We start from the raw sequence: 17,418 nt of genomic DNA on the forward strand, positions 1-17,418 counted from the left end.
TTAAAAATGGAGCCCTCTGCTGCACTAAGTCTAGTGCAAACATACTGTTAGAATAATTGTTTCTAAGTTATCACAAAACTTTTTGTTTCCATGAGTTCCCGGCGAGAGGACAAAAGCTGTCTTTGATCTTACCAAGCAAAAGGCTTGTAAAACTTCATTGTGTACGATGGGAAGCGACATGAAGGTGTCGGTTTCTTTGATATATTGTAATCCACAGGAAGATCTTGTCTTGACCTGAGATCTACAAAGCGGAGAGAAAGCAGGACCTGACGCAAGCTCCAGGCATCTTTTCTTTGAACTGTTTTGTGACAGAGGGCAACGACTGTTTACGACCCCCTCTCCCTTTAGAAACAGCTGTTGCCATGTAATCAGGGAAATTCCAAATAAAAGAGGAGGCGTGCAATCCTTTCGTCAGAGCGTGGGACAACACTGTACAAGAGTACACGTGTACGCGCTCTCCTCATTGAGCTAAATTGAATCATGTCTCTGTTTAATTCCTTGCTTCTTGTCTGTTTAATAGATGTCATCGGCGTTTGAACCTGACACATACTGTATTATATATTGGGGCAATACAAATACATTTAATTCATTTAGCTCCTTGTTGCATAATAATGTTATCCAACTGTTGAACCAGCTGGAGTCAGAAGTTTTTAAAGTATATTTGAAAAAGGCTGCAGCAAGAGGTCCTAGCACAGATATTTACAAAAAATAATAAAAAATAAAAAGTGGCCCCCTGAGGGCAGCCATAACCGCAATGTGGCCCTCAATGAAAACAAGTTTGACACCCCTGTTTTAGCACAAACTCTCACACTGATAACTTTTGTTACCATTTAAACATTTATAATGTTATTCTCGTCTGTGTGATCTCAAGTGTGCAGCAATGTTGTTAGAAAATATTTCACCACAAGCTGAATTACAAAAGGGATTCTTCATAAAAGGTCAAACGGTTGTTAAGAACCAACAAGAAAGGCAGAGAAGGGTCGCTGCTGTGTTAAAACCGTCGTCGAGAGGCGCTCAGTCAACAACACGATCAAGTTTACAGGAACCACTTTGTCCAGGTCAGTATGAACTTGAAATAAACTATAAAAGTCTATTTATGATTTATTTACTGTTATTCTTCTCCATATTCTTACATATGAAAATCGTCTTTCTGAAACTTCCACATTGAATGGATTTGTGTGTTGTTGTACGTGTACATATACACATACATACATGTATGTGTGTGTGACAATCATTGGTACTTTAACTTTTAATATATATATAAATATATTGTATGACCATTTTCCCCAAAGAAAACCCTGTTTTTTATGGCAAAAACACAAAATATGCAACATTTCCCCCAAAACATTTAAATAATTTAATATTTGATGTTAAATAATTGGACCCTTAAAGGCCTACTGAAAGCCACTACTAGCGACCACGCAGTCTGATAGTTTATATATCAATGATGAAATCTTAACATTGCAACACATGCCAATATGGCCGGGTTAACTTATAAAGTGCAATTTAAAATTTCCCGCTAAACTTCCGGTTCGAAACGCCTCTGAGGATGACGTATGCGCGTGACGTCAATCATTGAAACGGAAGTATTCGGACACCATTTAAGTCAATACGAAATAGCTCTGTTTTCATCTCATTATTCCACAGTATTCTGGACATCTGTGTTGGTGAATCTGTTGCAATTTGTTCATTGCATTATGGAGAAAGAAGCTGAGCAAGCAAAGAAGAAAGTTGTCGGTGCGAAGCGTCTATTTTGCGAGGGAAGTCAGCAGCAACACGTACACAGCCGGCGCTTCTTTGTTTACATTCCCGAAAGATGCAGTCAAGATGGAAGAACTCGGATAACAGAGACTCTTACCAGGAGGACTTTTGACTTCGATACACAGACGCCTGTAGAGAACTGGGACAACACAGACTCTTACCAGGATTACTTTGATTTGGATGACAAAGACGCAGACGTGCTACCGTGAGTATGCAGCTTTGGCTTCCAAACATTTGATCGCTTGACCGTACGTGCGCGTCACGTGTGTGACTTTGTCTAAATATATAAGCTTTATGAACCTTGGGTTAGGTGAACGGTCTTTTGGGCTGAGTGATTGTGTGTGTTGATCAGGTGTTTGAATTGTATTGGCGTGTTCTATGGAGCTAGCAGAGGAGCTAGGAGCTAGCATAACAAACACGTAGGTGTTTTTATGCAGGATTAATTTGTGGCATATTAAATATAAGCCTGGTTGTGTTGTGGCTAATAGAGTATATATATGTCTTGTGTTTATTTACTGTTGTAGTCATTCCCAGCTGAATATCAGGTCACCCCCGGCTCTCACAGCATCTTCCCTATCTGAATAGCTTCAACTCCCCACTAGTCCTTCACTTGCACTTTAATCATCCACAAATCTTTCATCCTCGCTCAAATTAATGGGGAAATTGTCGCTTTCTCGGTCCGAATCTCTTCATGCGGCCATCATTGTAAACAATAGGGAACTTTGCGTATATGTTCACCCGACTACGTCACGCTACTTCCGGTAGGGGCAAGCCTTTTTTTTATCAGATACCAAAAGTTGCGATCTTTATCGTCGTTGTTCTATACTAAATCCTTTCAGCACAAATATGGCAATATCGCGAAATGATCAAGTATGACACATAGAATAGATCTGCTATCCCCGTTTAAATAAAAAAAATTCATTTCAGTAGGCCTTTAAATAAATATTGCATAACATGGATTTTGATTTATTATTATTTTTTGAACAATGACGGTTTAAAAGAAAACTACATCAGTCTAAAGATCTTGAGGATCCAAAAGACCTACACTCATAAAAGTGTTAAATAAGTCATACCAATACATATTATTTTTACTTTCAACGCTCAAAACTCTAGATCAACTTCATATCTGGCCGCCCTTTATAAGTTTTTATTGTTGTTTTTTTTTATAGCAAAGTCAGTTTTTAAGTGAAAAAACTGCCTGCACGGCAGCTTAGTGTTATTAGTTTCAATATTGCAACATTTTCTCGTGACATTGCACTTGTTTGCGCTTTTATTTTATCTATAGCTACCGGCTGCAAACGGGTCCCGGGCTTTACTTTGGACACCCTGGAAAGTCCCCTTTTAAATGTTGTGAAAAAATATTTATCCTTGAATATTTGTAACAAAACCCTTAAAACACACTCACATTTGGGCTACTAAACGTAAATTAAAAAAAAGCAGCCATATTTAATGTTTTCCCGGGTCACGTGGTTGCAACACAGCAATTTCAGAGAGAAACATTTATTGCAAACAGAGCGGCTAAATGTTTTGTCTCCTGTTTGCAGTCTTGTGTTTTGACCAAATGCTCCTTGAAGTATAGTTTCAGCTACAAACTGAACAACTGTATGTTTTTCTCCTGTGTGTGTTCTTATGTGTTTTACCATGAATGCATTTGCAAAACATGTTCTACTTACTTATATTGATTTTTGTCAGTGTGCTTCATTGTGTGTCGAGTGAAACCTGTTCTGGAAAAAAAGCTTTTAGTACAAACCAAGCAATTAAATGGCTTGTCTCCTGTATGTGTATTCATGTGTTGAGTCAAACAGTACTTTCGAATAAAGCTTTTACCACAAACAGAGCAATTAAATGGCTTTTCTCCTGTGTGCCTTTTCATGTGTTGTGTCAAACTGCCCTTCTGACTCAAGCTTTTACCACAAACCGGGCAGTTAAATGCTTTTTCTCCTGTGTGAAATCTCATGTGTTGAGTCAAGCTGGCCTTTCGAGTGACGCTTTTACCACAAACTGGACAATTAAATGGTTTTTCTCCCGTGTGAATCTTCATGTGTTCAGCCAAACTGTCCTTTCGCATAAAGCTTACCCCACACACTGAACAAGTAAAAGATTTCTCTCCTGTATGTGTTTTCATGTGCTCCGTCAAATGGCATTTTTTAGTAAAGCTTTTAGCACAAATTGAACAATCAAATGGTTTTTCCCCTGTGTGCGTTCTCATGTGCTCAGTCAAATTGCACTTCTTAGTACATTTTTGGCCACAAACTGAACATTTAAACGGTTTTTCTCCCGTGTGCGTTCTCATGTGTAGACTCAAATTGTACTTTTTAGTGAAGCTTTTAGCACAAACCGAGCACCTCAAACATGTTTTACCTCTCTTTTCCTTCACACATTCAAAGTGTTTGTTGTCAGTGTGAGTCCTCATATCACGTTCACAGTCTGTATCGCTGCTCAAAGTTACTTCAACCTCGTCCTCAGCCTCACTATCTGATAGTGGAGCTAAGATGTTGTCTACTTGTGGTTTCTCTCCATCATCTTCAGTCTTCACAGAGACAACAGTCAGTGGCAACTTGGGGAGATCAGCCTCCTGTGGTCCTAGAAGACACTCTCCCTCCTGAGTGATGCAGAGATCCTCCTCTTCCTTTTTAATGTGGGGGGGCTGTGAAACGTCCTGTTTCAAAGTAGAGTTCCCACTCTGCGGATGACCAATCAACTGCTGGACGTCTGCAGGATACAAACAACACAAACACGCTTTAGCTCGGACATGATCCATGAGATATTTCTTCTTGAACTCGCGACACACTTTCTTCTATGTACTGTATGTGTGTGTAGTGTTTCATGGCCATTCATTTAGTGCCTTGCCAGAATGAGGGCTCGCTCATTCAGTAATTATGGCAGGATCTTGTTCAAAATGAGCTTTCGTCAACAAATGTGAACACCTTAATTGGATTGTGTTTGTCTTTTTAAAAATCGGAATAACACACTCAGATTGTGCGATTAGAAACCAGTTCCCTGCCTGTGCAGGGCACCAATGTGCAGCTCTTTACAATATTTTCAAATGCATATTTGCATTAGCAGCCAGAGAACAGCCGTATAAATGAAAGATACATAAGCTAAAAAGAGTTAAAATATATGATAAAATGAAAACCTACCAGTTTAGTAAGTGTCAGAATGCTGTCAAAGATAGCAAAGAGCAAGCAAAGAGAGAAACCTATACAAAAGTACATACGTGTGTGTTTCGATAGTCAGTGATAAGTACACAAAAATAATAATTAGTACTAGCTCACGATTTTATTTTAATTTTTTTCTATTAATCTTCATATGTCTTACTTGTATTTGATTCTGTATCTCTACTCATGGTTCTTACTATTTTACAAGTTTTATTATTTTTATTTTCCAACGTTCCTCCAATTAGCCATCTGCCTGAGGGGTTATCGGCCGTGCTTAAGGGGGCACTTTTCTGTCAGCGTCCTGGTGGCCATGGTCTGGTGACCTCCTGGTGCAGGCGGCTCCTGTGATAGTGCTTACTCACATGTCTCCTCTGTACTCAGCCATGCAATCATTTGTCCATATAGTTGCATGTGTGTGTGTGTGTGTGTGTGTGTGTGTGTGTGTGTGTGTGTGTGTGTGTGTGTGTGTGTGTGTGTGTGTGTGTGTGTGTGTGTGTGTGTGTGTGTGTGTGTGTGTGTGTGTGTGTGTGTGTGTGTGCGTACGTATGTGATAATGGGGGATATGGGTCACCGGGGTATTGTTTTCAACTTTGTAAAGCACTTTGCGTTGCATTTCTTTTATGTATGAAAAGCGCTTCTGCAGAGGGGGGGCGTGGCCGCGGGCCTGCAGCGGAACGGGGTGTGCCAGGACCGGCCTCGAAGTCAGCGACAGGTGCGTAGATGGCCCAGGTGGGCCTTGTCATCTAATCACCTGTCGCCCTGTATAAGCAGCAGTCGGGAGGAGAGAGGTGGCTGGAGCTGGAGCGAGAGCGAGTGCAGTCTACCCCAGGGCAGCTGTGGCTACAAATGTAGCTTACCACCACCAGGTGTGGATGAATGATGGGTTCCCACTTCTCTGTGAGCGCTTTGAGTATCTAATAATAGAAAAGCGCGATATAAAATCGAATCTATTATTATTATTATCAGACAGAAAATAAGCAAATATCACCCTTATTTGAGATATTCAATCTTACTTAGATTTCAGTTTTTGTAGTGTAGAACATGCACATGATTTGTGCTTTTTGGGTAACTTCATTTGACCTTATGAGCTGTGACACTTGTGGAGAACTTCCCAATAATCAAAAGTTGACAATAATCATATTATCCTTGTTCTTTATTACCTCCAATCCTCTGCACGTTGATGTAGACATGTGGTCCAGTCTTCTCTTCACATCTCTGACTCTTCCCCAACATCTCTTCTTTCACATCATTATTTTCTTTACACAAGCGCTTGTTTTGCTCTTCCACTTTCTTCATTTGACTTTTGCATTCTTTCATCTCCTCTGATGTGAACTCCACTGCCTTCTTCAAGCTAACAATCATGGCGGCTCTTTCTTTACATTCTTCAATAAAGTCGACACTTTCCCCAGGGCCTATAATAGTCTCCAAAATTACGTTTTTGGAAATACGCTCATCTTTACCTTCATCTTTCGTCTTTATCTCCGTTGGTGATTTGCTGGAAGTTGGTGGCGCTGATTCTCTTTCATGTTCTCTTTTAGCGGACGTCGCCATCTTAGCATAGCAGTAGTCGTCCATCTTCTATCACGTCTTCAATCTTCACTTCAGATAACACTCCATCGCTCCATACTCTGCTTCCGTTTCGTGGGCTTTAGAAAAGACAAATCTATGACATTTGTATAGCTGTTTGATCGTAAATGTCAAACTTCTACAGGAACCGTTCAGTCCGCCATAGACTTCGAGCTGCTCAATCCCTTTTACGCATGCGCCACATGCCGGCCACTTCCGTTTCCTCTTTTACAGAGGTTTGTTTTTAAACGTTTTTTTTACATTTTTTATTTTTATTGAACAACAAACATACATCCACAATGTGCATACAGTCAAGGCACTCTCAACATATTCAACAATTTTTACACATCAGGTTGAGCAAATTATGACTTTAACAAAACACGTCAAGGAAAGAAAATAAAAGCAAATGGGTGAGGGCGGACCTACGTCACTTCCGCCTACCAATCCCCTAGCAACCGGGAATTCGTTGAAAACAAACCAGCTCACAGCGAACACAGCATTGACAGAAAAAGCATTTAACGAGCGTTGTGGCTTGGAAGTCGGCGTTAAATCCTTCATTTACGCATTTTTACTTACCGTATTTCCTTGAATAGCCGCAGGGGCGCTAATTAATTTAAAACCTCTTCTCACTCCTGCGGTTACCAAAACCATGCGGAATGAGCAAGCATGCTCTAATTATTTTAAAACCTCTTCTCACTCCGGCGCATACCTTATCATTAAAAACACATTTAATAAAAAAAACGTTATTATGATCTTACCTTTACTTGTAGATGGGTCCATGTGCAGCTGCTTCTGATCAAAGGCAGTCTTTCTCATCTTTCTTCAATTTTAAAAGTCTCTGGAGATATTCCTTTAATTATTACCTCCTGCTTCGATTGAAAGTCCAGTTTATAAAACGGTTTTATTTTAGATATGTAATCCTCCATGTTAAAAGTGCAAGCAAACAATTGCTGCATGCTTGCTGCTTGTTGTCTTCTTCTGCAGTACCTGTCTCCTGCAGTACTGGTAGTCGCAAGAAGGACCACTAGCGCCCTCTACCACCTGGAGGCGGGAGTCATTTAATGACTCATATTTGACCCGGCGGAAGTGCCAAGCATGCGCTAATTATTTTGCGAAACGAGTTTGACCCGGCTGTAATTCTAGGCAGGCGAATACTATATTCCCGGCGCCAATTCAAGGAAATACGGTATTCGCATATCGTGTGAAAAAACAAAAATGTATTATTTGCATCAGACTCGTTTCAGTGAACTTTAAAGCTTCTCAGGCTTAGCTTAGCTTGCTAGTTAGCTTAGCCTGCGCGCTACTAAGAAAGAGACGCGGAAGATCAAGTGTTGGTGTATAAAATATTGAGAGATTTGAGGGCTACATGTATTGTTTAAGTACAACTGTTTTTCGCCAGGTGTTCTTTGGCCGCCCTGGCTTACGTTTTCCCGGTGGTGTCCATCTTAACGCTGCCTTTGGTATCCTCTCGTTGTCCAGTTTTCGAAAATAGCTAGCTAGGCTATAGACTATATAGTATATACCGCATGTTATTTTTGTACAACAACAACTTCAGCTGTCGAACGTTATAAGGTACAAATTCAACAAGTACAACATTAGCACGGACGGTATAGCCAAGTTGTGGTTAAGAAGGTGGATTTTTGTTCCTTATATTTACCAGAAACGAAGTGATCCGAACACACGATCCGGGACTTTGGGGGACTCCAGTGAGAACCGTCCTCGTTTTCCCGGTGTAAAGCTGCGAGCCATTTGTCTCGTCTCTGTGGGCTTTTATCGCGCTTTGGCAGAACAAAATACAACCTTTGTTTTCCCTGTTTCCAGTTGTGGTTAGCACAACCAAAAACAACACAGTTTTTCGACATTTTGGAGGCAGAATGACGGGTTTAACCAGCGTAGGTCGGCAGGTTAAAGAGTAATGGCAACGGTTTGTTTTCAACGCCAGTCTGGTTGCTATGGCTCGAAGAACCCGTATGTAGCTCAGTTGCCCGGATGTCGGCCCTCACCCATACAAATAGAGTATTACAAATTATTGATAAATAATAATAATAAACGATACGATAAAATACAAAATTCAAAAAGACAAAAAAGGGCTAATAAAATCCCTTTATTTTTTTCAATATGTTTGTTTTTAAAGATGGGCATTTTACAATTTATATTAAACAACCGGATTGCGAACATATTTACTTTCTATTTACCTTCGCTTTAGTTTTATTTTTCAATTTGTCGCACTTTTATTATTATTATTTGTATTTTTATTTAGCAAATGTTTACTTTTTATTCGACCCTTTTTACCATATTACTTTTGCACTATCTTGTTCAGCTCATTCATTGTTTACGTTCTTTGTTTGTTTTTGTTTTCTATGCTTTTCTAACCTGTAAAGCACTTTTGTTCAATGTAAAAGTTGTCGTAAATGTAATATATATGGTGTGGCGGGGGGAGCTGGAGCCTATTTCAGCTGCATTATTTTTAGTTTGTCATAAAAAGATACAATCATGTGTGCTTACGGACTGTATCCCTTCAGACTTATTGATATATTGATATAGAGTGTAGGAACCATAAATATTAATAACAGAAAGAAACAACCCTTTTGTGCGAATGAGTGTGAATGAGTGTAAATGGGGGAGGGAGGTTTTTTGGGTTAGTGCACTAATTGTAAGTGCATCTTGTGTTTTTTATGTTGATTTAATAAAGAAATATTAATAATAAATAAAAAATAATATTTTAATGTTTTTATTTTATTTCTTGTGCGGCCCGGTACCAATTGATCCACGGACTGGTACCGGGCCGCGGCCCGGTGGTTGGGGACCACTGACGTACAGGCATCCTCCATAAAGGGATACGCCCCTACCAGGAGGATCGTCATACTCGTTCGAGTGACCGCCGATGACGATGATGATGCTATTTCTATTTAAAGGCCTACTGAAAGCCACTACTACCGACCACGCAGTCTGATAGTTTATATATCAATGATGAAATCTTAACATTGCAACACATGCCAATACAGCCGGGTTAGATTAGTAAAGTGCAATTTTAAATTTTCCCGCGAAATATTCTGCTGAAAACGTCTCGTATGATGACGTTTGCGCGTGACGTCACGGATTGTGCGGACATAATGGAACACCATTGTGGCCAGCTATTAAAGGCCTACTGAAATGAAATTTTCTTATTTAAACCTTTTAAATGGCCTAGTGGTTAGAGTGTCCGCCCTGAGATCGGTAGGTTGTGAGTTCAAACCCCGGCCGGGTCATACCAAAGACTATAAAAATGGGACCCATTACCTCCCTGCTTGGCACTCAGCATCAGGGGTTGGAATTGGGGATTAAATCACCAAAAATGATTCCCGGGCGCGGCTACGCTGCTGCCCACTGCTCCCCTCACCTCCCAGGGGGTGATCAAGGGGATGGGTCAAATGCAGAGGACAAATTTCACCACACCTAGTGTGTGTGTGACAATCATTGGTACTTTAACTTTAACTTTAACTTAACTTAACTTAAATATAAGCCTGGTTGTGTTGTGGCTAATAGAGTATATATATGTCTTGCGTTTATTTACTGTTTTAGTCATTCCCAGCTGAATATCAGGTCCCACCCGCCTCTCATAGCATCTTCCCTATCTGAATCGCTTCCACTGCCCTCTAATCCTTCACTCTCACTTTCCTCATCCACAAATCTTTCATCCTCGCTCAAATTAATGGGGTAATCGTCGCTTTCTCGGTCCGAATCGCTCTCGCTGCTGTTGGCCATGATTGTAAACAATGTGCAGATGTGAGGAGCTCCTCAACCTGCGACGTCACGCTACTTCCGGTACAGGCAAGGCTTTTTTATCAGCGACCAAAAGTTGCAAACTTTATCGTCGATGTTCTCTACTAAATCCTTTCAGCAAAAATATGGCAATATCGCAAAATGATCAAGTATGACACATAGAATGGATCTGCTATCCCCGTTTAAATAAGAACATTTCATTTCAGTAGGCCTTTAAAAAAAAATGGTTTGAATGTTTGATAATATATTTTTCATAATTAGACAATATTTAGGTTAACAATTTGCGATTAAATGGAGTACATATATTTTATTTCTACCAAAATAGAAAGAAAGAATAAATTTAGTATGAAAAGTTACAGTACTTTATTGATACATATTATTATTTTCATACCCTCCATCCATCCATTTTCTACCGCTTGTCCCTTTCGGGGTCGCGGGGGGTGCTGGAGCCTATCTCAGCTGCATTAGGGCGGTAGGTGTGGTACACCCTGGACAAGTCGCCACCTCATCACAGACATTTTTGTAAAAAGACGGATTTGTGACAGCAAGTCCTTTGACTTGACCCAAATGAGAAAATGCAACTTCCGTCCATCCTTATTAAGGTAAGGACATTTGTAAATTGTAGTTGTCGACCATTTGAGGTTATCAGTATATATTATACATATATTTTGAAAAATAATGTCGGAAATGGGAGTGGCTTTCTTTTGGCGCATGGGCAAAGGGATCGGGCAGCTCCAAGAGTTTGATGGCGGACTGAACGGCTTCGGCTTTCCGGAGAAGTTTCGATTTACGATCAAACAGCGATATAGTTTCTCAAATATTCGTCTTTTCTAAAGTCCAAGATAAAAAATGTTTAGTTTGGAGCGATGGAGTGTTATCTGAAGTGATGATTAAGGACGTGATAGAAGATGGACGACTACTGCTATGCTAAGATGGCGACGTCCGCTAAAAGAGAACATGAAAGAGAATCAGCGCCACCAACTTCCAGCAAATCACCAACGGAGATAAAGACGAAAGATGAAGGTGAGTGACTTGAAGTTTTGTCATTTGAAAGCTATTTGAATTTCAAGCCCTTAAAGTCGAAATGAGCCGACCTTGTTGAAGAATGTAAAGAAAGAGCCGCCATGATTGTTAGCTTGAAGAAGGCAGTGGAGTTCACATCAGAGGAGATGAAAGAATGCAAAAGTCAAATGAAGAAAGTGGAAGAGCAAAACAAGCGCTTGTGTAAAGAAAATAATGATGTGAAAGAAGAGATGTTGGGGAAGAGTAAGAGATGTGAAGAGAAGACTGGACCACATGTCTACATCAACGTGCAGAGGATTGGAGGTCATAAAGAACAAGAATACAATGATTACTGTCAACTTTTGATTGGGAAGTTCTCCACAAGTGTCACAGCTCATAAAGTCAAAGTTCCCCCAAAAATATAAATTATTTGCATGTTATATATAATGTAACACATATCTTGCAATATATTGTAAAAATGTATTACATTGGGAAAGACAACAATCTAATTGTATATTGTAAGAAGATCCTGTTTGCTTGACCAAGACCTTCAGTATATCAGTATGTGGAATTAAATGATGGAATGGATTAAGCAAAGCAATCAAACAATGCACTAATATAATCCACTTCATGAAACTCTTCAAACTTAAAGTGTTTACAAACTACAAAGAAGAAGAACCACAATAAACATTCTGAATTTATTTCATCCATCCATCCGTTCATTTTCAAAATAATCTTACTCATCTCACCATATGAAATGTAACTTACTTCACCGAGTATTACATATTTATTCATTTTTATTGTGATTACTTATGGAGTATATTGTGAATAAATTGAGAACAGGAAGTGAAAATTAAGTTTTAGCAACTGTTATGTAAAAGAAAAGGGGTAGGATTAAATAAGCTCTGCTTCGTCCTACTCCTTTTTGAACATGTTGAAAAGAAAAACTGGAAATTGTGATGTATCATGTTGTATCGCATCATAATTATCCCCTCAACTCCCCCCAAAATGGATTAACTCGCTGGAATAAAAACAGACAATATAACATACATCCATAAACGTGGATGCATGTGAAAAAGTGCAATATATTTATCTGTACAGTAACCTATTTATTTATTTATATATGCACCTTATTGCTTTTTTATCCTGCACTACCATGAGCTTATGTAACGGAATTCCGTTCTTATCTGTACTGTAAAGTTCAAATTTGAACGACAATAAAAAGGAAGTCTAAGTCTAAGTCTAAGTATGTATGCTTGCATGTTCGAAATAAACTCAAACTCAGATGTCTGCATCAACGTGCAGAGGTAATAAAGAACAAGAATAATATGATTACTGTCAACTTTGGATTGGGAAGTTCTCCACAAGTGTCACAACTCATTAAGTAAACAAAGTTACGTAAGAAAATTACATTTTTGGGGTTAGATCATAGCCAATGTCTGCAAAAATCAAATTGACATAGACTGTGGTCTTCCAAGCAATGTGTTAAAAAACGAATAATAAAATTAAAAAATTAAAAATTATGTGTAAGAAATAATGTAAAACCAATGAAGTTTTTTCCAGACAGCCCGAAATATGAACACAAAACACATCATCATAGTTATACATGAATACAACAATGTAGTGCCTCAACTAAAGGGCTCAATTGGTTTCATGACAGAGCTCATCATTCAAAATACTCGCATCACAAATCAGTCCCTTCAGTTCAAATTAAATCGAAATACATTTCTACTGGCTTTGGCCGTCTCAAAGCAGCACAATTTGAACATGCATCGTGCCTTGAAAAAAACAACTTTCAGATAAGAAATATTGTTTTAATATAAATGCAATGGAATGTACTACAAACAACAACGTAGTTTTAGGAAACAATATAGCAATATTGTGCAGCATATACTTGGACAACTGTAGGGTTTCCTTCTCCGTTGTGTAGCAATAGGAACTCAATTCTTCTTTATGTTGCACACAGACCTCTTTGAGTAGCGGACCGTAGAGGTGAGAGTACAGTACAGGCCAAAAGTTTGGACACACCTTCTCCTTATTCAATGCCTTTTCTTTGTTTTCATGACTATTTACATTGTAGATTGTCACATCACAACTATGCATGAACACATGTGGAGTTATGTACTTAACAAAAAAAGGTGAAATAACTGAGAACATGTTTTATATTCTAGGGACGGCGTGGCGAAGTTGGTAGAGTGGCCGTGTCAGCAATCGGAGTGTTGCTGGTTACTGGGGTTCAATCCCCACCTTCTACCATCCTAGTCACGTCCGTTGTGTCCTTGGGCAAGACACTTCACCCTTGCTCCTGATGGCTGCTGGTTAGCGCCTTGCATGGCAGCTCCCGCCATCAGTGTGTGAATGTGTGTGTGAATGGGTGAATGTGGAAATACTGTCAAAGCGCTTTGAGTACCTTGAAGGTAGAAAAGCGCTATACAAGTATAACCCATTTATTTATTTAGTTTCTTCAAAATAGCCACCCTTTGCTCTGATTACTGCTTTGCACACTCTTGGCATTCTCTCCATGAGCTTCAAGCACACCTGTGAAGTGAAAACTATTTCAGGTGACTACCTCTTGAAGCTCATCGAGAGAATGCCAAGAGCGTGCGAAAAAGTAATCAGAGCAAAGGGTGGCTATTTTGAAGAAAACCTAGAATATAAAACATGTTTTCAGTTATTTCACCTTGTTTTGTTAAGTACATAACTCCACATGTGTTCATTCATAGTTTTGATGCCTTCTACAATGTAAATAGTCATGGAAATAAAGAATACACATTGAATGAGGAGAAGGTGTGTCCAAACTTTTGGCCTGAACTGTATGTGTCCTTAAGACCTAGTAAGCGAGATCCATTGTCACTCATCCTGTTTGTAGAGTAAAAGAGGAAAGAACAAGCTAAAAAAAACCACATCGACCAGAACATTCAGCAACTTCTCCATATTTTGTCCGCTGTGTGGGTGATTTTTGTTGGCTCAAAAGCGGAGTTCTCTTCGAAGTGGTGCCAACTGACAATACTGCGGTCAGGTGACAGTTGCCAAGCGGCCAAGTCTGGTGCACAGCAGGACATGTTTTTTATGGTTTGGTTTTCTCATTCGGTGGGTGTCGTCCTTCTCCCTGGTTGAAGGGTGGGGTTTGTGTCCACCTTTCAAAATAACACTTTTGTTTTAGAGCTGTAAAGAAAATGAAAGATGTCCCAGTCAACATTGTTGGCCTGCCATCCGATTTTGTTGGCCTTCGGAGCCGACCCGCTTTCTAGTCCCCATCTAATACTTTGACCATAGATTCTAGAAGTGAAAATGCAAATAAAGTAAACTAAAGATGTCCGATAATGGCTTTTTTGCCGATATCCGATATTCCGATATTGTCCAACTCTTAATTACCGATACCGATATATACAGTCGTGGAATGAACACATTATTATGCTAATTTTGTTGTGATGCCCCGCTGGATGCGTTAAACAATGTAACAAAGTTTTCCAAAATAAATCAACTCAAGTTATGGAACAAAAATGCCAACATGGCACTGCCATATTTATTATTGAAGTCACAAAGTGCATTCTTTTTTTTAACATGCCTCAAAACAGCAGCTTGGAATTTGGGACATGCTCTCCCTGAGATAGCATTAGGTGGGTGGGGTTGCGGGGGGCGGGGGTTATTGGGGGTAGGGAGTATTGGGGGTTGTATATTGTAGCATCCCGGAAGAGTTAGTGCTGCGAGGGGTTCTGGGTATTTGTTCTGTTGTGTTTATGTTGTGTTACGGTGCGGACGTTCTCCCGAAATGTGTTTGTCATTCTTGTTTGGTGTGGGTTCACAGTGTGGCACATATTTGTAACAGTGTTAAACTTGTTTATACGGCACCCTCAGTGTGACCTGTATGGCTGTTGACCAAGTATGCCTTGCATTCACTTTTGTGTGTGAAAAGCCGTAGATATTATGTGATTGGGCCGGCACGCAAAGGCAGTGCCTTTAAGGTTTATTGGCGCTCTGTACTTCTCCCTACGTCTGTGTACACAGCGGCGTTTTAAAAAGTCATACATTTTACTTTTTAAATCCGATACCGATAATTTCCGATATGACATTTTAAAGCATTAATCGTCCGATAATATCGGCAGTCCCATATTATCGGACATCTCTAAAGTAAACACAATAAGACATTTATATAAAGCTTGTTTTATTAAATGTAAAAATCTATGGTATTGTTGTAAATCAGAAGACAGATGAAATGTGTGGTTTTGCATGCTACATATTTATTTTAACTAAACTAAAGCAAACACTAATGGCTCCTATTTGAATCAGATAGGGTTTGCCCTCAAAGCCTTCCTGTATCCAGAGACTTACTGCCATAACAAAAACGACTCAAAACATAATTTTTTAATTATAAAAATTTAACAAAAAATCCATCCATCTACTTTAGTATCGTATATACACTGATACCATGCTCTCCACAGGGAATATACATATTGTATACATTGTCTATAAAATCGCTATAACTATACCTCTGCATAACATTGTAAGGAAACAGGACACTGGTCTTTCCTCGTCTCCCACCGTGGTTACAGTGAAGCCAAGTGTTCCATACGCTTCGTCATATTCTGGTACGGCGAAAAAAAGCATGTTCCCCGATGTCAAACGCACCCCCGCTGGCATTGTACAATGACCCCCCCCCCCCCCCCCCCCCCCATGGTGGCCCGCCCCACTATTTGAGAAGGACTGCCGTAATGTAACACTCACGTGTTTGTGTTTCTCATCCAGAAGAACCTCCGCCTCAGCTACATGGGGTGAACTTTACTTTGAAGCAGGAAGCTTCACAGCCCCCGCACATTAAAGAGGAAGAGGAGGAACTCTGGATAACTCAGGAGGGAGACATTAAAGAGGAAGGGGGGGAACTCTGGATCACTCAGGAGGGAGACGTTAAAAAGGAAGATGGGGAGCTCTGGATCACTCAGAAAGGAGACTGTCTTTTAGGGTCGGAGGAAGCTGATCTTACCAAGTTGCCACTGACTGTTGTCTCTGTGAAGACTGAAGACGATGAAAAGAAACCACAAGTAGACAACCTCTTAGCTCCACTATCAGATAGTGAGGCTGAAGACGAGGTTGACGAACCTTTGAGCAGCGATACAGACTGTGAAGGTGATATGTGGACTCACTCTGAGAACAAACACTCTGACTGCTCTAAAAAGAAGACCGGTAGAACATGTTTGACCTGCTCAGTTTGTGGCAAAATATGTGCTAAAAAGAGACGTTTGACTGAACACATGAGAACACACACAGGTGAAAAACCATTTAATTGTTCAGTTTGCGGGAAAAGCTTTTCTCAAAAGAGCAGTTTGACTCAACACATTAGAACACACACAGGTGAAAAACCATTTAATTGTTCAGTTTGTGGGAAAAGCTTCTATCTACAAAAACCTTTGACTGTGCACATGAGAACGCATACAGGAGAGAGACCATTTAATTGTTCTCTTTGTTGTAAAACCTTCTCTCAAAGGGGCCATTTGGCTGGACACATGAGAACCCACACTGGAGAAAAACCATTTAATTGTTCAGTTTGCGGTAAAAGCTTTTCTCAAAAGAACAATTTGATTGTACACATGAGATTACATACAGGAGAAAGACCATTTATTTGCTCAGTTTGTAACGAGAGCTTCCTTAACAGACGCGGTTTGACTCGACACATAATGAAACATAAGGCAGAAAAAACACAATCTTTGTGAAACATACTAAGAAGACCGATTTAGTAAGACACATGACAAATCACACTGGAGAAAAATGATATTTACGACTGCGAATAGACAACCAAACTATCTGTAAAGTAGTTGCCCACGTTACATGTTTTGTTTGTACACATGGTAGCGAGATTGTGTATATCGGTGATATCAAGCACTAATTAAAATTTAGATCTGATCTCCACGATTTAAAATAATTTTATTGATGTATTCTTTGAGGAAAATTTGAACCTCAGCACAGAGGCTTTTGTTTGTACACATGGTAGCGAGATTGTGTATAGCGGTGATATCAAGCACCAATTAGTATTTAGATCTGGTCTCCACGATTTCAAATAATTTGATGTATTCTTTGAGGAAAATTTGAACCTCAGTACTGAGGCAGCACTTTAAACAACACCAGGTGGGATTTAGATGATAAACCGCTCACTGCTGGATTTTAGTGCTGCTTT

At 39.7% G+C, this 17,418-nt stretch overlaps 2 protein-coding genes across 3 annotated transcripts in view; one reads left to right on the forward strand and one right to left on the reverse strand.

Annotated features, from left to right (window-relative positions):
• Positions 1-1,277: 1,277 nt before the first annotated feature.
• LOC133632523 (oocyte zinc finger protein XlCOF6.1-like) lies at positions 1,278-6,354 on the reverse strand. The gene is made up of 2 exons (XM_062024990.1): positions 6,080-6,354; positions 1,278-4,473 (listed from the first exon to the last, which is right to left on the reverse strand). The coding sequence occupies exons 1-2, from the start codon at positions 6,279-6,281 to the stop codon at positions 3,431-3,433; spliced, it is 1,245 nt and encodes a 414-aa protein (XP_061880974.1). The 5' UTR covers positions 6,282-6,354; the 3' UTR covers positions 1,278-3,430.
• A 4,621-nt stretch (positions 6,355-10,975) lies between these two features.
• The window catches only part of LOC133632536 (gastrula zinc finger protein XlCGF57.1-like), a 7,210-nt gene continuing 767 nt past the window's right edge, over positions 10,976-17,418 (forward strand). Inside the window, exons 1-2 of one of the 2 annotated variants that reach the window (XM_062025005.1) lie at positions 10,976-11,270; positions 15,996-17,418. The exon at positions 15,996-17,418 is cut by the window's right edge and continues 767 nt beyond it. In XM_062025005.1, the coding sequence (XP_061880989.1) occupies positions 11,156-11,270; positions 15,996-16,957 (1,077 nt within the window). In that variant the 5' untranslated portion in view covers positions 10,976-11,155 and the 3' untranslated portion in view covers positions 16,958-17,418. The remainder of the gene's footprint in view (positions 11,271-15,995) is intronic. The other variant, XM_062025006.1, reaches the window with a different exon arrangement.

This window comes from Entelurus aequoreus, linkage group LG17 (assembly GCF_033978785.1).
Source record: "Entelurus aequoreus isolate RoL-2023_Sb linkage group LG17, RoL_Eaeq_v1.1, whole genome shotgun sequence".
In the NCBI taxonomy this organism is placed as follows: domain Eukaryota; kingdom Metazoa; phylum Chordata; class Actinopteri; order Syngnathiformes; family Syngnathidae; genus Entelurus; species Entelurus aequoreus.

Excerpts from the sequence above, each read along its gene's own strand:
- LOC133632523 (XM_062024990.1), bottom strand. The coding sequence starts at position 6,281 with ATGATTGTTAGCTTGAAGAAGGCAGTGGAGTTCACATCAGAGGAGATG. Across the intron at positions 4,474-6,079 it reads CAACGTGCAGAGGATTGGAG|ACGTCCAGCAGTTGATTGGT; the intron begins GTAATAAAGAAC and ends TGTATCCTGCAG.